The 23,625-nt window shown below is 43.6% G+C and overlaps 1 protein-coding gene across 2 annotated transcripts; it reads left to right on the top strand.

The window, feature by feature from the left end:
- Positions 1 to 587: 587 nt before the first annotated feature.
- LOC109897703 (hyaluronan and proteoglycan link protein 3) lies at positions 588 to 18,217 on the top strand. Of its 2 annotated transcripts, none has more exons than XM_031833028.1 (5): positions 588 to 1,467; positions 2,415 to 2,572; positions 5,693 to 6,073; positions 6,305 to 6,607; positions 17,032 to 18,217. In XM_031833028.1, the coding sequence occupies exons 2-5, from the start codon at positions 2,446 to 2,448 to the stop codon at positions 17,307 to 17,309; spliced, it is 1,089 nt and encodes a 362-aa protein (XP_031688888.1). In that variant the 5' UTR covers positions 588 to 1,467; positions 2,415 to 2,445; the 3' UTR covers positions 17,310 to 18,217. The 2 variants fall into 2 exon arrangements, with proteins under 2 accessions (XP_031688888.1, XP_020347816.1); XM_020492227.2 differs by having other exon boundaries at positions 589 to 1,467; positions 2,403 to 2,572.
- The last annotated feature ends 5,408 nt before the right edge of the window (positions 18,218 to 23,625 follow it).

The following is a 23,625-nucleotide window of genomic DNA, read 5'->3' as shown; positions in this document are numbered from 1 at the left end:
TTCATCTGGGCTTTGAGAATAGCAGCGACTAGGGCTCTTCAAACGCAGCAGTAATGGCTGTGTCAGTGAGATGGTGAAAGGTGAAAGGGTGTCTCCCAGGCAAGCACAGAGGGGTATGGCTGTGGGTTATAAGCAGAGTGATTTTGGCGGGGAGGGCGGGGCTGTCTAGGATGGGTTGTTTGTGCGTACACGTCTGTGTGTGTGTGTGTGTGTGTGTGTGCGCGCATGTCTCTATGTGTGAGTGTGTGTGGTGAGGGTCTAGAATGTAGATGGTCAGGGGTTTGTCTATAGGGATGGGGGTGGTGGTAGTCTGACATCCTGTTGGTTTCAAAGGGCTCAGACCAGCTTTTTCCTCCTGTATAGTGTTTCAGGCACCAGGAACTCTAAAATAACAGCTGAATGTAGACAGGGTGGAGTGTGTAGGGTATTGCTCTTGACTTAGTGTGTGTGTGTGTGTGTACATTCATACCTGCGTGCGTGCATTTGTGTTTTATATGTTGAGGGTGGTTTGTAGGGCATACCCTCTAATTCCCTTTGGGGCTTAGCATGTGAATCAAGTAGGGGGAAAAACCGTCCCACATCTTCACAGTGATACATAGACTTCACTCAACTATTTACAGAATCAACAAGTTCCAGAGGTCTCTGAGAACTGGAATTATCTTTGTTTTCCACGGCTGCTGCTGTTATTGAATTGCCTTTCACTGAAATGAGTCCACACGATACGTTTGTCGGTGTTATTCAAGGTTGAGGAAAAATGTGAATCAAGGAATATGCTTCATACCCAAAATACAGGACCGCTAACCACTTCAACATCAGGGAATACCCATGAACCAAAGCCTCATTGAGAGAACATGTGAATACAGATACTGTAGCTCATTTTATATTTGCCTGGGTCTAATATGTACTCTAATCTGGAAGTTGAGTTAGTTCATTAAGGAAATGATTTTTGATATGCATAGGCATATAGTGTTTCAAAGTAATGAAACAAGGTTGGTTCATTTCACGAGATAAAATACTTCATATGAATATTCATGTGCAGGTTCAGTCACCAGGAACATATCCTCATTGATGTTGCCCTGATGTTAATACATATGGGAAACAGCCATCAATATGGGAAATGAAAGCAAGAATCCAAATTGCATGACAATGCAGTTTTAAATGCAGCTGTAATGTAAGTTAGTAAAGGAAATATAAAGATTGTTAAGTACATTCATTGTTGTCGGTTTGTATCCGTATGACTGCAAACGCAATAGTAGGCTTAACGTCTTGCAGCTTTGATGGTCTTAAGGGCGTTTTTATTTTATTTTTACGATGAGGTCACTTTCGTTCATTTCAAGAGGATTGCTCTGGATGACGTCGGATCTCTTATTCTCCCTAAAAATGGCAATGGGAAGAATTGGGACCAGGCGTGTAGCTATCTCACAAAGACACATCAGGGGGAACATGAACTGACACGACGTTACATCTGTAAGTAGTCTTATTTTTACGACTTTGGGATATTGTCCTGTGAATGGTTCAAGATAAACGAAACTTAACTGTGATGCCAAATAGATAAATGAATAAAAATAACTTTGACACCTACTTGAAAGTGATAAAACAATCAAAGTAGCTGGACGATTAGAGAAGATTTGTTAGAGAGAATTAGACAACCATAGGCTGCACGGTCTAGTCTAATATTTACAACAAAAAACTTGTAACAAAAAAACAGATTCTGACTGAACAATAGCGTGTATTTCGGTTCCTTTTAATTATAAGACCGTTTTTTAAATGCATAGCACTTGATTTGTCCTTTTGGTTAAACTGAAATTATATTTTATGAAATCAAATACTTCAAAATAAAAGGACAAATTATTTCGTGGTTTCGTGACTTTTTTTGTCATGTGCTGTACTTATTGTTTTACCGCATCAATTTATTATTTTGACATTTATTTGACACTTGTGGGTGATACGATATGTATATTAAACATTTTAATAGTAATTCGTTTTAACTTATACATTTTATTTTGTAAATATTATACTTTATGATGTTCTATGAGGTATGAATGTCATAAACCTCCAAGCACAGATTAAAGTATATTTGACAAAGAGACCAAGAGTGCGTCTGCGACTCAATTTCACATAATTAATTTATAATATAAGGTTTCAACGACCTCTACTGATGATTATATACATTATTTGAACACAGTTGTTAAACTAATAACAGGTCAAATCTAGTTTCATCAAATTAAAATTGAGATTAATTTACAACAGCATATGTCTGAAATATAATCAGATCTGCATTAAATCCCCTATAAATTAAGGAAATGTATACCAACTTTACAAATGTACAAATGTGATTTAATAGGGAACAATTGAGTGGAATAACCAATCATAAATGGTGTTTTTGATGCCTGTATGACAAGTATCCCTCACAGAATAAAGCAGATCCAGTGTTCCGCGGTGAGGATGTTGAACCTACTACGCCCCCTACTGGTGGTCTGGATGTACCACCTCGTCTCCAGTCACGCCGCCCCAAGATACAACAACGGCTTTTTCTACCACGACATCATGAACGGCGATGGCAACGGAGAGAGTAGGTCATACAGCCATAAATAAAGAGAGAGCGTTGTTATACATTTTTCTCACTATTGAGCCAAGCCGTGCAGCGCTGTGCGCGGCTGGCCTGAATACGCATCCACCAAAGTTGCTGAAACCCGAACAGAGAATGTGAAAAAAAATGTTTTATTAGAGCACAGTATGGTTTGGATTGGCGCTGTAGTGTGAACACGGTATACTGTTCTTGAGAGGGAGTGAGGGGGGGGGGGGGGGGGGGCATCCACATGATATCAAATACCATTCCATTGGCTACGTCAGAAGAATGCGGGCAGTTTGACCATGCCACAAGATGTAGCAGGCAGCACAGTCTGGAGTGGTATGAACTTCTACAATAACGGCTGTATAGTTTGTTGCAGTGACATCTTTGAAGGCACATCTTTTGACTTTTTACACATTTTGTTGTGTTACAGACATTAAAATGGATTCGATTGAGGTTTTGTTTCACTGGCCTACACAAAATACCCTATAATGTCAAAGTCGAGTTATGTTTTTAAACATTTTTTACAAATGTAATTAAAAATATAAAGTGGATAGGTCGAGTCAATAAGTATTCAACTCCTTTGTTATCGTAAGCCTAAATAAGTTTAGCTTAATAAGTTGCATGGACCCGGTGTGCAGTAATAGTGTTTAAGATTATTTTTTGAATGACTACCTCATCTCTGTACCCCACACATACAATTATCTATAATGGTCCCTCAGTCTTGCAGTATATTTCAAACACAGATTCAACCACAAAGACCAGGGGGGTTTTCCGATGCTTCGCAAAGAAGGGCACCTATTGGTATATGGGTAAAATGTTTTTAAAAAGATAAAAGCAGACATTGAATAACCATTTGAGCATGGTGAAGTTATTAATTACACGTTGGATGGTGTATTTAAACACCCAGTCACTACAAAGATACAGGCGTCCTTTCCAGCTCAGTTGCCGGAGAGGAAGGAAACCACTTCACTATGAGGTCAATGGTGACTTTAAAACGGTTACAGAGTTTGATGGCTGTGATAGAAGAAAACATTTGACCGAGTGAAAAGAAGGAAGTCTGTACAAAATACAAACATTCCAAAACATGCATCTTGGGGGGGGGGGGCATCCCCCCCTATCTGGTTTCTACTGTATAATTGTACAAGGCACTAAAGTAAAACTGCAAAAAAATGTTGCAAAGCAATTTACTTTATTTCCTGAAAACAAAGTGCTATGCAAATCCAACACATCACTGGGTATCACTCTTCATATTTTCAATCATGATGGTGGCTGCATCATGTTATGGGTATGCTTGTCATCAGCAAGGACTAGGGAGTTTTTTAAGATAAAAATAATTGGAATAGAGCTTAGCACAAGCATAATCCTAGAGGAAAACCTGGATCAGTCTGCTTTCCAACAGACACTGGGAGATGAATACACCTTTCAGCAGGACAATAACCTAAAACACAAGGACAAATATACATTGGAGTTGTTACCAAGAAGACAGTGAATGTTCCTGAGTGGCCGAGTTACAGTTTTGACTTAAATCAGCTTGAAAATCTATCGCAAGACCAGAAAATGGCTGTGTAGCAACAATCAACAACCAACTTGACAGAGTATAAAAATATAATAATATGCAAATCTTGTACAATCCAGGTGTACAAATCTCCTAGAGATTTACCCAGAAAGACTCACAGCTGTAATCACTGCCAAAGATGATTCTAGCATGTATTGACTAAGGGGTGTGAGTACTTGTGTAATACATTTTTAATTCCGACTGTAATGTAGCAAAATGTGGAATAAGTCCACTTACTGAAAGCACTGTATGTACATAAACCTGCACAGCATTCACAAGTGCTCCATATGGGGTCTGGTAACCTGGTAAAACCCAAATACTCTGGAGGCAGACCCAGGTGTATTTGGGGCTCTGGTCTAATCACATGGTCAGGAAAAATACTTGGTCCCCTCCCTATACACTATCTACTGTATGATATAACTCTTATCCTGTTGCTACTGTATAACTCTTATCCTGTTGCTACTGTATAACTCTTATCCTGTTGCTACTGTATAACTCTTATCCGGTTTCTACTGTATAACTCTTATCCTGTTTCTACTGTATAACTCTTATCCTGTTTCTACTGTATAACTCTTATCCTGTTTCTACTGTATAACTCTTATCCTGTTGCTACTGTATAACTCTTATCCTGTTTCTACTGTATAACTCTTATCCTGTTTCTACTGTATAACTCTTATCCTGTTTCTACTGTATAACTCTTATCCTGTTTCTACTGTATAACTCTTATCCTGTTTCTACTGTATAACTCTTATCCTGTTTCTACTGTATAACTCTTATCCTGTTTCTACTGTATAACTCTTATCGATCCTGTTTCTACTGTATAACTCTTATCCTGTTTCTACTGTATAACTCTTATCCTGTTTCTACTGTATAACTGTTATTTATCCTGTTTCTACTGTATAACTGTTATTTATCCTGTTTCTACTGTATAACTCTTATCCTGTTTCTACTGTATAACTCTTATCCTGTTTCTACTGTATAACTCTTATCCTGTTTCTACTGTATAACTCTTATCCTGTTTCTACTGTATAACTCTTATCTATCCTGTTTCTACTTTATAACTCTTATCTATCCTGTTTCTACTGTATAACTCTTATCTATCCTGTTTCTACTGTATAACTCTTATCCTGTTTCTACTGTATAACTCTTATCTATCCTGTTTCTACTGTATAACTCTTATCCTGTTTCTACTGTATAACTCTTATCTATCCTGTTTCTACTGTATAACTCTTATCTATCCTGTTTCTACTTTATAACTCTTATCTATCCTGTTTCTACTGTATAACTCTTATCTATCCTGTTTCTACTTTATAACTCTTATCCTGTTTCTACTGTATAACTCTTATCCTGTTTCTACTGTATAACTCTTATCCTGTTTCTACTGTATAACTCTTATCCTGTTTCTACTGTATAACTCTTATCCTGTTTCTACTGTATAACTCTTATTTATCCTGTTTCTACTGTATAACTCTTATCCTGTTTCTACTGTATAACTCTTATCCTGTTTCTACTGTATAACTCAGGTCTATCCTGTGTCCTTGTCTCTACTGTGTCTTCTCCAGTCTATTTCAACGGGGTGCGTCTCCATGTGGAGTCCCCCCAGGCCTCGGTGTCGGCGGCCAGGGGTAGTAATGTTACCCTGCCCTGTCACTACCGCTACGAACCCGAGATCAACGGCCCCCGTCGGACCCGGGTCAAATGGTCTTGGCTGCCCACCAACGGCGCCGGCAAGACCACCCGTGAGACCGACGTGATGGTCGCCATGGGCAACCGTCACCGTAGCTACGGCAGCTTCCAGGGGAGGGTGCGCCTGCGTCGGGCTGCTCCAGGGGACATGTCGCTGGTGATCAAGGAGCTGCACCTGAACGACACAGGCCGCTACCGCTGTGAAGTCATTGACGGACTGGAGGACGAAAGCGTGACGGTGGAGCTGGAGCTGCGAGGTGTGTATTGTGTGTCTGTGTTTGTGTGTGTATGTGTATGTGTCTAGACAGCCCCCTCAGCTCTGAACAGAACACAGTCCACTCTGTTCAATCTGTTTTTGAAATAACCTTGAACATATTGTCCTTACAAGTGTCTATACTGGCATTTGTCACTGCAAGGACAGTTGGTGAATTTATCCCCTATAGCAATGTAACCCCTATCGAACATTAAAAACTTTTTCCCCATTATAGGAGTGGTATTTCCCTACCACTCTCAGAAGGGCCGATACCATTTCAACTTCCTGGGGGCCCAGCGTGCGTGTGAGGAGCAGGATTCGACCCTGGCCACCTTTGACCAGCTCTTTGTCGCCTGGGAGGAGGGGCTCGACTGGTGCAACGCCGGATGGTTGGCTGATGGGACGGCTCAGTACCCAATCACCACACCGCGGGAGCCCTGTGGGGGCGTGGACTTAGCCCCTGGTCTCCGTAGTTATGGACAACGCCACCGCCACCTCCACCGCTTTGATGCCTTCTGTTTCTCAGCCGCCCCCAAGGGTCAGTGTGTGTGTGTGTGTGTGTATGTCAATATTAGTCTCCAAAAACACAGACTAAACACTTAAGAAAAATAAAAGTGTTACAAGACAATTGAGAAATGTGAAGGAATGGACATGAATGCAGTTGACCAACATGTTTTAAACTGTCCTGTCTTTACATGTTTAAGCTGTCCCCTCCTTACACGTGTTTTAAGCGGTCCCCTCCCTACATGTGTTTTAAGCGGTCCTCTCCTTAAACGTGTTTTAAGCGGTCCACTCCTTACACGTGTTTTAAGCGGTCCCCTCCTTACACGTGTTTTAAGCGGTCCCCTCCTTACACGTGTTTTAAGCGGTCCTCTCCTTACACGTGTTTTAAGCGGTCCTCTCCTTAAATGTGTTTTAAGCGGTCCTCTCCTTACACGTGTTTTAAGCGGTCCCCTCCTTAAACGTGTTTTAAGCGGTCCCCTCCTTACACGTGTTTTAAGCGGTCCCCTCCTTACACGTGTTTTAAGCGGTCCTCTCCTTACACGTGTTTTAAGCGGTCCTCTCCTTACACGTGTTTTAAGCGGTCCTCTCCTTACACGTGTTTTAAGCGGTCCCCTCCTTACACGTGTTTTAAGCGGTCCTCTCCTTAAACGTGTTTTAGCGGTCCTCTCCTTACACGTGTTTTAAGCGGTCCCCTCCTTACACGTGTTTTAAGCGGTCCTCTCCTTACACGTGTTTTAAGCGGTCCTCTCCTTAAACGTGTTTTAAGCGGTCCTCTCCTTAAACGTGTTTTAAGCGGTCCCCTCGTTAAACGTGTTTTAAGCGGTCCCCTCCTTACACGTGTTTTAAGCGGTCCTCTCCTTACACGTGTTTTAAGCGGTCCCCTCCTTACACGTGTTTTAAGCGGTCCTCTCCTTACACGTGTTTTAAGCGGTCCTCTCCTTACACGTGTTTTAAGCGGTCCACTCCTTACACGTGTTTTAAGCGGTCCCCTCCTTACACGTGTTTTAAGCGGTCCCCTCCTTACACGTGTTTTAAGCGGTCCTCTCCTTACACGTGTTTTAAGCGGTCCCCTCCTTACACGTGTTTTAAGCGGTCCTCTCCTTACACGTGTTTTAAGCGGTCCTCTCCTTACACGTGTTTTAAGCGGTCCTCTCCTTACACGTGTTTTAAGCGGTCCCCTCCTTACACGTGTTTTAAGCGGTCCTCTCCTTAAACGTGTTTTAGCGGTCCTCTCCTTACACGTGTTTTAAGCGGTCCCCTCCTTACACGTGTTTTAAGCGGTCCTCTCCTTACACGTGTTTTAAGCGGTCCTCTCCTTACACGTGTTTTAAGCGGTCCTCTCCTTACACGTGTTTTAAGCGGTCCCCTCCTTACACGTGTTTTAAGCGGTCCTCTCCTTAAACGTGTTTTAGCGGTCCTCTCCTTACACGTGTTTTAAGCGGTCCCCTCCTTACACGTGTTTTAAGCGGTCCTCTCCTTACACGTGTTTTAAGCGGTCCCCTCCTTACACGTGTTTTAAGCGGTCCTCTCCTTACACGTGTTTTAAGCGGTCCTCTCCTTAAACGTGTTTTAAGCGGTCCTCTCCTTAAACGTGTTTTAAGCGGTCCCCTCGTTAAACGTGTTTTAAGCGGTCCCCTCCTTACACGTGTTTTAAGCGGTCCTCTCCTTACACGTGTTTTAAGCGGTCCCCTCCTTACACGTGTTTTAAGCGGTCCTCTCCTTACACGTGTTTTAAGCGGTCCTCTCCTTACACGTGTTTTAAGCGGTCCACTCCTTACACGTGTTTTAAGCGGTCCCCTCCTTACACGTGTTTTAAGCGGTCCCCTCCTTACACGTGTTTTAAGCGGTCCCCTCCTTACACGTGTTTTAAGCGGTCCTCTCCTTACACGTGTTTTAAGCGGTCTTCTCCTTAAACGTGTTTTAAGCGGTCCCCTCCTTACACGTGTTTTAAGCGGTCCCCTCCTTAAACGTGTTTTAAGCGGTCCCCTCCTTACACGTGTTTTAAGCGGTCCCCTCCTTACACGTGTTTTAAGCGGTCCTCTCCTTACACGTGTTTTAAGCGGTCCTCTCCTTACACGTGTTTTAAGCGGTCCTCTCCTTACACGTGTTTTAAGCGGTCCCCTCCTTACACGTGTTTTAAGCGGTCCTCTCCTTAAACGTGTTTTAGCGGTCCTCTCCTTACACGTGTTTTAAGCGGTCCCCTCCTTACACGTGTTTTAAGCGGTCCTCTCCTTACACGTGTTTTAAGCGGTCCTCTCCTTAAACGTGTTTTAAGCGGTCCTCTCCTTACACATGTTTTAAGCGGTCCTCTACTTAAACGTGTTTTAAGCGGTCCTCTCCTTAAACGTGTTTTAAGCGGTCCCCTCCTTAAACGTGTTTTAAGCGGTCCCCTCCTTACACGTGTTTTAAGCGGTCCCCTCCTTACACGTGTTTTAAGCGGTCCCCTCCTTACACGTGTTTTAAGCGGTCCCCTCCTTACACGTGTTTTAAGCGGTCCCCTCCTTACACGTGTTTTAAGAGGTCCTCTACTTAAACGTGTTTTAAGCAGTCCTCTACTTAAACGTGTTTTAAGCAGTCCCCTCCTTAAACGTGTTTTAAGCGGTCCCCTCCTTAAATGTGTTTTAAGCGGTCCTCTACTTAAACGTGTTTTAAGCAGTCCCCTCCTTAAACGTGTTTTAAGCAGTCCCCTCCTTAAACGTGTTTTAAGCGGTCCCCTCCTTACACGTGTTTTAAGCGGTCCTCTACTTAAACGTGTTTTAAGCAGTCCCCTCCTTAAACGTGTTTTAAGCGGTCCCCTCCTTACACGTGTTTTAAGCGGTCCCCTCCTTACATGTGTTTTAAGCAGTCCCCTACTTAAACGTGTTTTAAGCGGTCCTCTCCTTACACGTGTTTTAAGCGGTCCCCTCCTTACACGTGTTTTAAGCGGTCCCCTCCTTACACGTGTTTTAAGCGGTCCCCTCCTTAAACGTGTTTTAAGCGGTCCTCTCATTACATGTTTAAGCGGTCCCCTCCTTACACGTGTTTTAAGCAGTCCCCTCCTTACACGTGTTTTAAGCGGCCCCCTCCTTACACGTATTTTAAGCAGTCCCCTTCTTAAACGTGTTTTAAGCGGTCCTCTCCTTAAACGTGTTTTAAGCGGTCCTCTCCTTAAACGTGTTTTAAGCGGTCCTCTCCTTACACGTGTTTTAAGCGGTCCCCTCCGTACACGTGTTTTAAGCGGTCCCCTCCTTACACGTGTTTTAAGCGGTCCTCTCCTTACACGTGTTTTAAGCGGTCCTCTACTTACACGTGTTTTAAGCGGTCCCCTCCTTACGTGTTTTAAGCGGTCCCCTCCTTACACATGTTTTAAGCGGTCCCCTCCTTAAACGTGTTTTAAGCGGTCCTCTACTTACACGTATTTTAAGCGGTCCTCTCCTTACACGTGTTTTAAGCGGTCCCCTCCTTACACGTGTTTTAAGCGGTCCTCTACTTAAACGTGTTTTAAGCGGTCCTCTACTTACACGTGTTTTAAGCGGTCCTCTCCTTAAACGTGTTTTAAGCGGTCCTCTCCTTACACGTGTTTTAAGCGGTCCCCTCCTTACACGTGTTTTAAGCGGTCCCCTCCTTACACGTGTTTTAAGCAGTCCCCGCCTTACACGTGTTTTAAGTGGTCCCCTCCTTACACGTGTTTTAAGCGGTCCTCTCCTTACACGTGTTTTAAGCGGTCCTCTCCTTACACGTGTTTTAAGCGGCCCTCTCCTTACACGTGTTTTAAGCGGTCCCCTCCTTACACGTGTTTTAAGCGGTCCTCTCCTTAAACGTGTTTTAGCGGTCCTCTCCTTACACGTGTTTTAAGCGGTCCCCTCCTTACACGTGTTTTAAGCGGTCCTCTCCTTACACGTGTTTTAAGCGGTCCTCTCCTTAAACGTGTTTTAAGCGGTCCTCTCCTTAAACGTGTTTTAAGCGGTCCCCTCGTTAAACGTGTTTTAAGCGGTCCCCTCCTTACACGTGTTTTAAGCGGTCCTCTCCTTACACGTGTTTTAAGCGGTCCCCTCCTTACACGTGTTTTAAGCGGTCCTCTCCTTACACGTGTTTTAAGCGGTCCTCTCCTTACACGTGTTTTAAGCGGTCCACTCCTTACACGTGTTTTAAGCGGTCCCCTCCTTACACGTGTTTTAAGCGGTCCCCTCCTTACACGTGTTTTAAGCGGTCCCCTCCTTACACGTGTTTTAAGCGGTCCTCTCCTTACACGTGTTTTAAGCGGTCTTCTCCTTAAACGTGTTTTAAGCGGTCCTCTCCTTACACGTGTTTTAAGCGGTCCCCTCCTTAAACGTGTTTTAAGCGGTCCCCTCCTTACACGTGTTTTAAGCGGTCCCCTCCTTACACGTGTTTTAAGCGGTCCTCTCCTTACACGTGTTTTAAGCGGTCCTCTCCTTACACGTGTTTTAAGCGGTCCTCTCCTTACACGTGTTTTAAGCGGTCCCCTCCTTACACGTGTTTTAAGCGGTCCTCTCCTTAAACGTGTTTTAGCGGTCCTCTCCTTACACGTGTTTTAAGCGGTCCCCTCCTTACACGTGTTTTAAGCGGTCCTCTCCTTACACGTGTTTTAAGCGGTCCTCTCCTTAAACGTGTTTTAAGCGGTCCTCTCCTTACACATGTTTTAAGCGGTCCTCTACTTAAACGTGTTTTAAGCGGTCCTCTCCTTAAACGTGTTTTAAGCGGTCCCCTCCTTAAACGTGTTTTAAGCGGTCCCCTCCTTACACGTGTTTTAAGCGGTCCCCTCCTTACACGTGTTTTAAGCGGTCCCCTCCTTACACGTGTTTTAAGCGGTCCCCTCCTTACACGTGTTTTAAGCGGTCCCCTCCTTACACGTGTTTTAAGCAGTCCCCTCCTTAAACGTGTTTTAAGCGGTCCCCTCCTTAAATGTGTTTTAAGCGGTCCTCTACTTAAACGTGTTTTAAGCAGTCCCCTCCTTAAACGTGTTTTAAGCAGTCCCCTCCTTAAACGTGTTTTAAGCGGTCCCCTCCTTACACGTGTTTTAAGCGGTCCCCTCCTTACATGTGTTTTAAGCGGTCCTCTCCTTACACGTGTTTTAAGCGGTCCTCTACTTACACGTGTTTTAAGCGGTCCCCTCCTTACGTGTTTTAAGCGGTCCCCTCCTTACACATGTTTTAAGCGGTCCCCTCCTTAAACGTGTTTTAAGCGGTCCTCTCCTTAAACGTGTTTTAAGCGGTCCTCTCATTACATGTTTAAGCGGTCCCCTCCTTACACGTGTTTTAAGCAGTCCCCTCCTTACACGTGTTTTAAGCGGCCCCCTCCTTACACGTATTTTAAGCAGTCCCCTTCTTAAACGTGTTTTAAGCGGTCCTCTCCTTAAACGTGTTTTAAGCGGTCCTCTCCTTAAACGTGTTTTAAGCGGTCCTCTCCTTACACGTGTTTTAAGCGGTCCCCTCCGTACACGTGTTTTAAGCGGTCCCCTCCTTACACGTGTTTTAAGCGGTCCTCTCCTTACACGTGTTTTAAGCGGTCCTCTACTTACACGTTTTTTAAGTGGTCCCCTCCTTACGTGTTTTAAGCGGTCCCCTCCTTACACATGTTTTAAGCGGTCCCCTCCTTAAACGTGTTTTAAGCGGTCCTCTACTTACACGTATTTTAAGCGGTCCTCTCCTTACACGTGTTTTAAGCGGTCCCCTCCTTACACGTGTTTTAAGCGGTCCTCTACTTAAACGTGTTTTAAGCGGTCCTCTACTTACACGTGTTTTAAGCGGTCCTCTCCTTAAACGTGTTTTAAGCGGTCCTCTCCTTACACGTGTTTTAAGCGGTCCCCTCCTTACACGTGTTTTAAGCGGTCCCCTCCTTACACGTGTTTTAAGCAGTCCCCGCCTTACACGTGTTTTAAGTGGTCCCCTCCTTACACGTGTTTTAAGCGGTCCTCTCCTTACACGTGTTTTAAGCGGTCCTCTCCTTACACGTGTTTTAAGCGGCCCTCTCCTTACACGTGTTTTAAGCGGTCCCCTCCTTACACGTGTTTTAAGCGGTCCTCTCCTTAAACGTGTTTTAGCGGTCCTCTCCTTACACGTGTTTTAAGCGGTCCCCTCCTTACACGTGTTTTAAGCGGTCCTCTCCTTACACGTGTTTTAAGCGGTCCTCTCCTTAAACGTGTTTTAAGCGGTCCTCTCCTTAAACGTGTTTTAAGCGGTCCCCTCGTTAAACGTGTTTTAAGCGGTCCCCTCCTTACACGTGTTTTAAGCGGTCCTCTCCTTACACGTGTTTTAAGCGGTCCCCTCCTTACACGTGTTTTAAGCGGTCCTCTCCTTACACGTGTTTTAAGCGGTCCTCTCCTTACACGTGTTTTAAGCGGTCCACTCCTTACACGTGTTTTAAGCGGTCCCCTCCTTACACGTGTTTTAAGCGGTCCCCTCCTTACACGTGTTTTAAGCAGTCCCCTCCTTAAACGTGTTTTAAGCGGTCCCCTCCTTAAATGTGTTTTAAGCGGTCCTCTACTTAAACGTGTTTTAAGCAGTCCCCTCCTTAAACGTGTTTTAAGCAGTCCCCTCCTTAAACGTGTTTTAAGCGGTCCCCTCCTTACACGTGTTTTAAGTGGTCCTCTACTTAAACGTGTTTTAAGCAGTCCCCTCCTTAAACGTGTTTTAAGCGGTCCCCTCCTTACACGTGTTTTAAGCGGTCCCCTCCTTACATGTGTTTTAAGCAGTCCCCTACTTAAACGTGTTTTAAGCGGTCCTCTCCTTACACGTGTTTTAAGCGGTCCCCTCCTTACACGTGTTTTAAGCGGTCCCCTCCTTACACGTGTTTTAAGCGGTCCCCTCCTTAAACGTGTTTTAAGCGGTCCTCTCTTTACATGTTTAAGCGGTCCCCTCCTTACACGTGTTTTAAGCGGTCCCCTCCTTACACGTGTTTTAAGCGGTCCCCTCCTTACACGTATTTTAAGCAGTCCCCTCCTTAAACGTGTTTTAAGCGGTCCTCTCCTTAAATGTGTTTTAAGCGGTCCTCTCCTTAAACGTGTTTTAAGCGGTCCTCTCCTTACACGTGTTTTAAGCGGTCCCCTCCGTACACGTGTTTTAAGCGGTCCTCTCCTTACACGTGTTTTAAGCGGTCCCCTCCTTACACGTGTTTTAAGCGGTCCTCTCCTTAAACGTGTTTTAGCGGTCCTCTCCTTACACGTGTTTTAAGCGGTCCCCTCCTTACACGTGTTTTAAGCGGTCCTCTCCTTACACGTGTTTTAAGCGGTCCTCTCCTTACACGTGTTTTAAGCGGTCCTCTCCTTACACGTGTTTTAAGCGGTCCACTCCTTACACGTGTTTTAAGCGGTCCCCTCCTTACACGTGTTTTAAGCGGTCCCCTCCTTACACGTGTTTTAAGCGGTCCCCTCCTTACACGTGTTTTAAGCGGTCCTCTCCTTACACGTGTTTTAAGCGGTCTTCTCCTTAAACGTGTTTTAAGCGGTCCTCTCCTTACACGTGTTTTAAGCGGTCCCCTCCTTAAACGTGTTTTAAGCGGTCCCCTCCTTACACGTGTTTTAAGCGGTCCCCTCCTTACACGTGTTTTAAGCGGTCCTCTCCTTACACGTGTTTTAAGCGGTCCTCTCCTTACACGTGTTTTAAGCGGTCCTCTCCTTACACGTGTTTTAAGCGGTCCCCTCCTTACACGTGTTTTAAGCGGTCCTCTCCTTAAACGTGTTTTAGCGGTCCTCTCCTTACACGTGTTTTAAGCGGTCCCCTCCTTACACGTGTTTTAAGCGGTCCTCTCCTTACACGTGTTTTAAGCGGTCCTCTCCTTAAACGTGTTTTAAGCGGTCCTCTCCTTACACATGTTTTAAGCGGTCCTCTACTTAAACGTGTTTTAAGCGGTCCTCTCCTTAAACGTGTTTTAAGCGGTCCCCTCCTTAAACGTGTTTTAAGCGGTCCCCTCCTTACACGTGTTTTAAGCGGTCCCCTCCTTACACGTGTTTTAAGCGGTCCCCTCCTTACACGTGTTTTAAGCGGTCCCCTCCTTACACGTGTTTTAAGCGGTCCCCTCCTTACACGTGTTTTAAGCAGTCCCCTCCTTAAACGTGTTTTAAGCGGTCCCCTCCTTAAATGTGTTTTAAGCGGTCCTCTACTTAAACGTGTTTTAAGCAGTCCCCTCCTTAAACGTGTTTTAAGCAGTCCCCTCCTTAAACGTGTTTTAAGCGGTCCCCTCCTTACACGTGTTTTAAGTGGTCCTCTACTTAAACGTGTTTTAAGCAGTCCCCTCCTTAAACGTGTTTTAAGCGGTCCCCTCCTTACACGTGTTTTAAGCGGTCCCCTCCTTACATGTGTTTTAAGCAGTCCCCTACTTAAACGTGTTTTAAGCGGTCCTCTCCTTACACGTGTTTTAAGCGGTCCCCTCCTTACACGTGTTTTAAGCGGTCCCCTCCTTACACGTGTTTTAAGCGGTCCCCTCCTTAAACGTGTTTTAAGCGGTCCTCTCTTTACATGTTTAAGCGGTCCCCTCCTTACACGTGTTTTAAGCGGTCCCCTCCTTACACGTGTTTTAAGCGGTCCCCTCCTTACACGTATTTTAAGCAGTCCCCTCCTTAAACGTGTTTTAAGCGGTCCTCTCCTTAAATGTGTTTTAAGCGGTCCTCTCCTTAAACGTGTTTTAAGCGGTCCTCTCCTTACACGTGTTTTAAGCGGTCCCCTCCGTACACGTGTTTTAAGCGGTCCTCTCCTTACACGTGTTTTAAGCGGTCCCCTCCTTACACGTGTTTTAAGCGGTCCTCTCCTTAAACGTGTTTTAGCGGTCCTCTCCTTACACGTGTTTTAAGCGGTCCCCTCCTTACACGTGTTTTAAGCGGTCCTCTCCTTACACGTGTTTTAAGCGGTCCTCTCCTTAAACGTGTTTTAAGCGGTCCTCTCCTTACACATGTTTTAAGCGGTCCTCTACTTAAACGTGTTTTAAGCGGTCCTCTCCTTAAACGTGTTTTAAGCGGTCCCCTCCTTAAACGTGTTTTAAGCGGTCCCCTCCTTACACGTGTTTTAAGCGGTCCCCTCCTTACACGTGTTTTAAGCGGTCCCCTCCTTACACGTGTTTTAAGCGGTCCCCTCCTTACACGTGTTTTAAGCGGTCCCCTCCTTACACGTGTTTTAAGCAGTCCCCTCCTTAAACGTGTTTTAAGCGGTCCCCTCCTTAAATGTGTTTTAAGCGGTCCTCTACTTAAACGTGTTTTAAGCAGTCCCCTCCTTAAACGTGTTTTAAGCAGTCCCCTCCTTAAACGTGTTTTAAGCGGTCCCCTCCTTACACGTGTTTTAAGTGGTCCTCTACTTAAACGTGTTTTAAGCAGTCCCCTCCTTACACGTGTTTTAAGCGGTCCCCTCCTTACACGTGTTTTAAGCGGTCCCCTCCTTACATGTGTTTTAAGCAGTCCCCTACTTAAACGTGTTTTAAGCGGTCCTCTCCTTACACGTGTTTTAAGCGGCCCCCTCCTTACACGTGTTTTAAGCGGTCCCCTCCTTACACGTGTTTTAAGCGGTCCCCTCCTTAAACGTGTTTTAAGCGGTCCTCTCTTTACATGTTTAAGCGGTCCCCTCCTTACACGTGTTTTAAGCGGTCCCCTCCTTACACGTGTTTTAAGCGGTCCCCTCCTTACACGTATTTTAAGCAGTCCCCTCCTTAAACGTGTTTTAAGCGGTCCTCTCCTTAAATGTGTTTTAAGCGGTCCTCTCCTTAAACGTGTTTTAAGCGGTCCTCTCCTTACACGTGTTTTAAGCGGTCCCCTCCGTACACGTGTTTTAAGTAGTCCCCTCCTTACACGTGTTTTAAGCGGTCCTCTCCTTACACGTGTTTTAAGCGGTCCTCTACTTACACGTGTTTTAAGCGGTCCCCTCCTTAAACGTGTTTTAAGCGGTCCCCTCCTTACACGTGTTTTAAGCGGTCCCCTCCTTACACGTGTTTTAAGCGGTCCCCTCCTTACACGTGTTTTAAGCGGTCCCCTCCTTACACGTGTTTTAAGCGGTCCCCTCCTTACACGTGTTTTAAGCGGTCCCCTCCTTACACATGTTTTAAGCGGTCCCCTCCTTACACGTGTTTTAAGCGGTCCCCTACTTAAACGTGTTTTAAGCGGTCCTCTACTTACCCGTATTTTAAGCGGTCCTCTCCTTACACGTGTTTTAAGCGGTCCCCTCCTTACACGTGTTTTAAGCGGTCCTCTACTTAAACGTGTTTTAAGCGGTCCTCTACTTACACGTGTTTTAAGCGGTCCTCTCCTTAAACGTGTTTTAAGCGGTCCTCTCCTTACACGTGTTTTAAGCGGTCCCCTCCTTACACGTGTTTTAAGCGGTCCCCTCCTTACACGTGTTTTAAGCAGTCCCCGCCTTACACGTGTTTTAAGTGGTCCCCTCCTTACACGTGTTTTAAGCGGTCCTCTACTTAAACGTGTTTTAAGCGGTCCTCTACTTACACGTGCTCAGTATTACTAATCCTCTGTCTCTTCTATCACAGGGACAGTATACTTCCTGAAACAACCCCAGAAGTTCAACTTCACCGAGGCGGTGGCAGCGTGCGTTGACGACGGCGGTCAGATCGCTAAGGTGGGCCAACTCTACGCCGCCTGGAGGTTCATGGGATTGGACCTCTGCGTCGCAGGCTGGTTGGCCGATGGGAGCGTCCGTTACCCCATCGCCAAGGTCCACCCTAACTGCGGCCCCTCAGAGCCAGGGGTGCGTCATTTCGGATTCCCCCCTCAGCAGCAGAAATACATTGTCTACTGCTATCGGTAAACCCCCCCCCCCTCAACGAAAACCACAATATATCAGTATGAAGCAGTATGACAGATAGCCTCTACTAGTTAACTTCTCTATTCACCACAGACACCACACTAGCCTGCATGCTACTTAGCATTAGCTAGTTCTGCTCTTACAGCGTCCGCTGTATAGTCATAGTGAACTGTCTTAATCTCCTCATATTGAACATACTATCAGTCATACTCCCCGCTGAGACTCCAACCAGTACTGATACACATACTGTATACTGGCTATTTAGGGTAGTGTTGTCAGGTTTTGCTCACAGTAAACTCAGGGAAGGTGTTCAACCCACAGCATTGCCCTCGTGATGCTTCGCCAGTGATTATTATTTTATCCAACCAAGGTCTTTCCCTTGGTGTTTTGTTGAACTGTGTTTTGCTATGTCTCACTGTTCCTGAAGTCATTTCAGTTCAATGTATGTCATTCATAGTCTTAGGCACATGTCTGGATGATCCTCTTTGTGTTAGAATGTCTTTTCATGTCTTGTTTTTATAAGGGTTGGAATGGAATGATGAAATTAATGACTATGAATACTTTTTCTTTTTATACATTTACAACAAAAAAATGCCCCAAAAACAGTTTTTTTGCTTTTGTCGTTATGAGGTTTTGTGTGTAGATTGATGAGGGGAACAATAAGGAATATGATTAACGTTGTAACGTAAAACAAAATGTGGAAAAAGTCCAGGGTTCTGAATACTTTCCGAATGCACTGTAGACTGTCATGTTGGAAGGGGATTTGACAGTATTTTGTGACCTTGTAGAGGAGCTCAGTGTTAAAAGGCTTCCATGTGTATCGTTCTACTTTAAATCAGGTTGTCTGACTTTAATTAAATCATGCTGCTTTAAATCAGGTTGTATGACTAATTAAATCATGCTACTTTAAATCAGGTTGTCTGACTTTAATTAAATCATTCGACTTTAATTAAATCATGCTACTTTAAATCAGGTTGTCTGACTTTAATTCCATCGTGCTACTTTAAATCAGGTTGTCTGACTTTAATTACATCGTGCTACTTTAAATCAGGTTGTCTGACTTGAATTAAATCACGCTACTTTAAATCAGGTTGTCTGACTTGAATTAAATCATACTACTTTAAATCAGGTTATCTGACTTTAATTAAATCATGCTACTTTAAATCAGGTTGTCTGACTTGAATTCAATTGTGCTACTTTAAATCAGGTTGTCTGACTAATTAAATCATGCTACTTTAAATCAGGTTGTCTGACTTGAATTAAATCGTTCTACTTTAAATCAGGTTGTCTGACTAATTAAATCATGCTACTTTAAATCAGGTTGTCTGACTTGAATGAAATCATGCTACTGTAAATCAGGTTGTCTGACTTGAATTCAATCATTCTACTTTAAATCAGGTTGTCTGACTTGAATTCAATCGTGCTACTTTAAATCAGGTTGTCTGACTTGAAGTCAATCATGCTACTTTCAATCAGGTTGTCTGACTTGAATTCAGTTGTTCTACTTTAAATCAGGTTGTATGACTAAGTGTTCTACTAAATTAATAAAATAATGTCAATGGTCAAGTCTTTACTGAAGTTTTTTTTAGTAGTCCATTACTGACACAAACCTCCTTTCAACATTTAAATAGATGTTGTAATCGCTGAAGTTGACCCAGACGCCATATATAGAAACATTAAAAACTTCTGTGTGCTTGCTTTTAACATTTTATTTAACTAGGTCAATTATGCGCCGCCCTATGGGACTCCCAATCACGACCGGCTGTGATACTGCCTGGAATCGAACCAGGGTCTGTAGTGACACCTCTAGCACTGAGATGCAGTGTCGTATACTGCTTTGCCACTCGGGAGCTAGGTCCCGTTCATTAGGTCACACAATGAAAACATTTATTTATTTTTTACGCTTTGCAACGGGAAAATAATAATGTGTGTTTATTGTCCAGGTAATATCTCCCTGTTTCAGTTGCCTTTCCCTTTCTCTTCCGTATTGTGCCTTGAACACAACCCTGCTGTCAGAGTCGTGTGTTTAGGTGGCAGGGAAGTCAGGCGCTGGAGAGTCAAACGGAGTGTAAATGGAGTCTTTTAATATAAGTCCACTTAACATGCTCCAAACACTTAATACGTACATACATAAACGAACATGGGTACGAGGACCCGTCGCGCACCTATACAACACAAAACAACACTTGATATAAAACAATCTCTGACAAAGACATGAGGGGAAACAGAGGGTTAAACACACAACAGGTAATGAATGGGTTTGAAAACAGGTGTGTGGGAAGACAAGACAAAACTAATGGAAAATGAAAAATGGATCAATGATGGCTAGAAGGCCGGTGACGTCGAGCACCGAGTTGAACTATAGCATTTTGAATGGAAGGGGAGAGAGTTGAACTATAGCATTTTGAATGGAGGGGGTGAGTTGAACTATAGCATTTTGAATGGAAGGGGAGAGAGTTGAACTATAGCATTTTGAATGGAAGGGGAGAGAGTTGAACTATAGCATTTTGAATGGAAGGGGAGAGAGTTGAACTATAGCATTTTGAATGGAAGGGGAGAGAGTTGAACTATAGCATTTTGAATGGAAGGGGAGAGAGTTGAACTATAGCATTTTGAATGGAGGGGGAGAGTTGAACTATAGCATTTTGAATGGAAGGGGAGAGAGTTGAACTATAGCATTTTGAATGGAAGGGGAGAGAGTTGAACTATAGCATTTTGAATGGAAGGGGAGAGAGTTGAACTATAGCATTTTGATTGGAGAGGGAGAGAGTTGAACTATAGCATTTTGAATGGAAGGGGAGAGTTGAACTATAGCATTTTGAATGGAAGGGGAGAGTTGAACTATAGCATTTTGAATGGAAGGAGAGAGAGTTGAACTGTAGCATTTTGAATGGAAGGGGAGAGTTGAACTATAGCATTTTGAATGGAAGGGGAGAGTTGAACTATAGCATTTTGAATGGAGGGGGAGAGAGTTGAACTATAGCATTTTGAATGGAAGGAGAGAGTTGAACTATAGCATTTTGAATGGAGGGGGAGAGAGTTGAACTATAGCATTTTGAATGGAAGGAGAGAGAGTTGAACTGTAGCATTTTGAATGGAAGGGGAGAGTTGAACTATAGCATTTTGAATGGAGGGGGAGAGAGTTGAACTATAGCATTTTGAATGGAGGGGGAGAGAGTTGAACTATAGCATTTTGAATGGAGGGGGAGAGAGTTGAACTATAGCATTTTGAATGGAGGGGGAGAGAGTTGAACTATAGCATTTTGAATGGAAGGGGAGAGTTGAACAGAGTGAAAGGCAGTAGGAAGTACTATACCTGTAACCTCCCTCCCTCTCTTGAGTAGCAAACAGAGGTCCCTGTAATTGTTTGATTGCTAGGGCCTCAAAGGCATGTTTAATTTACACCAGCTGCCAAAATATGAGTGAAACACACACACACACACACACACACACACACACACACACACACACACACACACACACACACACACACACACACACACACACACACACAGGCCATGCTTGTTTGGTGAGCCTGCAGGCGATGAAGGTATGCACTGTAGAGACCTAAGAGAGATATTGACTTGCTTCTTTATCCACCTTGCTATTCCAGGAGGGGTCACAAATATACTGAATAGCGAGTTTCCACACACACTGTCAATGTTGCTAGTTGTTGGATTAAGCTTGTTGATACCTGAACCCCTCGTCAATGTTGCTAGTTGTTGGATTAAGCTTGTTGATACCTGAACCCCTCGTCAATGTTGCTAGTTGTTGGATTAAGCTTGTTGATACCTGAACCCCTCGTCAATGTTGCTAGTTGTTGGATTAAGCTTGTTGATACCTGAACCCCTCGTCAATGTTGCTAGGTGTTGGATTAAGGTTGTTGATACCTGAACCCCTCGTCAATGTTGCTAGTCGTTGGATTAAGGGTTTTGTTATCTGAACCTCTCGTCAATGTTGCTAGTTGTTGGATTAAGTTTGTTGATACCTGAACCCCTCGTCAATGTTGCTAGTTGTTGGATTAAGCTTGTTGATACCTGAACCCCTCGTCAATGTTGCTAGTTGTTGGATTAAGCTTGTTGATACCTGAACCCCTCGTCAATGTTGCTAGGTGTTGGATTAAGGTTGTTGATACCTGAACCCCTCGTCAATGTTGCTAGGTGTTGGATTAAGGGTTTTGATACCTGAACCCCTCGTCAATGTTGCTAGGTGTTGGATTAAGGTTGTTGATATCTGAACCCCTCGTCAATGTTGCTAGGTGTTGGATTAAGGTTTTTGCAATATTGCCATATGATATACCTGGTATAATACTGTGTAAAATGTAATACATTTAAATACAATACCTAAATCAAAGATAGCTTGGATTCATTCAATCACAATTGCAGGACATATACTTTCTTAATCTCTAATATAACTACTGAACAGACAAAGAGGCGTTCAGATTTGATATTTGTTGACATCAGAATCCGTCATCAGAACGTTGTCACACACTGCGTGAAACTTTATCACATGTACAGTAGTTGTTGTTTGTGCTCAAACATTCATCAAACACGCAACGTTTATACTCATGTGCATGGACATTATGTCTCATACACAAACACACACACACACACACCCTTCTCACACAATTATGTGATATTTGTGTCAGTCTTGTTTATTTTAAAGGTGTCGTAGTGGTGTTGGTGTACTGTAAGTGTGTGTGTGTGTGTGTGTGTGTGTGTGTGTGTGTGAGAGACTTCCATAAACCAGTCAACCATTCACCAGACGTTGACATCTCCATTGCAATGTGGGAGCATTGTGTTGTTCTGTGAGAGCGTTGTGTTGTTCTGTGAGTGTGTTCTGTTGAATGAGTCGGGTAGGAGGGGAGCTTGAGTGTAGGACCCTGCTCCCCAAACGGTGAACATGTCTCTGCCCAAAAGGATCCTCATCAACCTATCACATTGTCTTACTCCTACTTCTCTTTTAGCCTTCACAGCTTGTTATGCTACTGGTGTCAATTCATTTTCAAATGCTCCAGTACCCATTCAACCCCTCATAATTCCCTTCCTGAACACAAAGGGACTTGGGGTTGTGAATAAGATAATTCCCTTCCTGAAACAAAGGGACTTTGGGTTATGAATAAGATAATTACCTTCCTGCACTCAAAGGGACTTGGGGTTGTGAATAAGATAATTCCCTTCCTGAACAAGATAATTCCCTTCTTGAACACAAAGGGATTTGGGGTTTTGAATAAGATGATTCCCTTCCTGAACACAAAGGGACTTCGGGTTATGAATAAGATAATTCCCTTCCTACACACAAAGGGACTTGGGGTTGTGAATAAGATAATTCCCTTCCTGAACAAGATAATTCCCTTCCTGAACACAAAGGGACTTAGGGTTGTGAATAAAATAAATGGATGTTTATTTTTAACCTGATAGGACTCAGAAGCGTAGTTTGAGAGAATTCACAGTGAGAAATAGACAAACACAAACCCAGAATCTATCGGCGAATCAATTCACTAAGAGTAGCACTCAAGGATTGGCCCCAAAGTGACTGGTCGTCTGTGTACTCTTGGATGTATTGTAAGGTCACATGGTTTATAGGACATTAGCCTGTTCCCACACTGCATGTGCTGTCATCAACTCTTCTACCGATGTCATTCCATACATAAATCCTCAGCTTTTGTCTTACACCAGATAATGCTATTTTGTATAGAAATGGCGCCACCTGTGGGAATAAAATGCAGCTACAATTGTGTCCATGGAATTCTCACCTCTAGATTGTTCTGAAGCAGAGAGATGGAAAGAGAGAACACCTCCTATCTTAGCCGCTGATCGCTTCTGTGACAGCATGGGCATCAATGTTGAGAAATATTTCCTCTTCGTCATGCTAAAAAAGGCTTAGTTGGTGGTGTAAAGTACTTAAGTAAAAATACTTTAAAGTACTACTTAAGTCGTTTTTGGGTGTATCTGTACTTTTTTATTTTTTATATCTTCTACTTTTACTTCACTACAATCCTAAAGAAAAGTATGTATGCTTTACTCCATAAATTGTCTCTGACATCAATTTTCCTTAAATTATTTATGCTTAGCAGGATAGGAAAATTCACACACTAATCAAGAGAACATCCCTGGTCATCCCTACTGCCTCTTATCTGGGGGGCTCACGAAACATGAATGCTTAATTTGTAAATTATGTCTGAGTGTTGGAGCATGCCCCTGGCTATCTGTAAAATAAAATAAAAAACACATTGTGCCATCTGGTTTGCATAATATAAGGAATTTGAAAGGATTTATACTTTTTACGTTTGTTACTTAAGTATATTTTAGCAATTGCA

Source organism: Oncorhynchus kisutch, linkage group LG10 (assembly GCF_002021735.2).
Source record: "Oncorhynchus kisutch isolate 150728-3 linkage group LG10, Okis_V2, whole genome shotgun sequence".
NCBI lineage: Eukaryota > Metazoa > Chordata > Actinopteri > Salmoniformes > Salmonidae > Oncorhynchus > Oncorhynchus kisutch.
This window is presented reverse-complemented; position numbering and strand designations above follow the sequence as displayed.

Bases quoted from the DNA above. Each gene is read 5' to 3' on its own strand.
- LOC109897703 (XM_031833028.1), top strand. From the start codon at position 2,446: ATGTTGAACCTACTACGCCCCCTACTGGTGGTCTGGATGTACCACCTC. The intron at 2,573-5,692 runs GTAGGTCATACA...TGTCTTCTCCAG, and splicing joins CGGCGATGGCAACGGAGAGA to TCTATTTCAACGGGGTGCGT. The intron at 6,608-17,031 runs GTCAGTGTGTGT...CTTCTATCACAG, and splicing joins TTTCTCAGCCGCCCCCAAGG to GGACAGTATACTTCCTGAAA.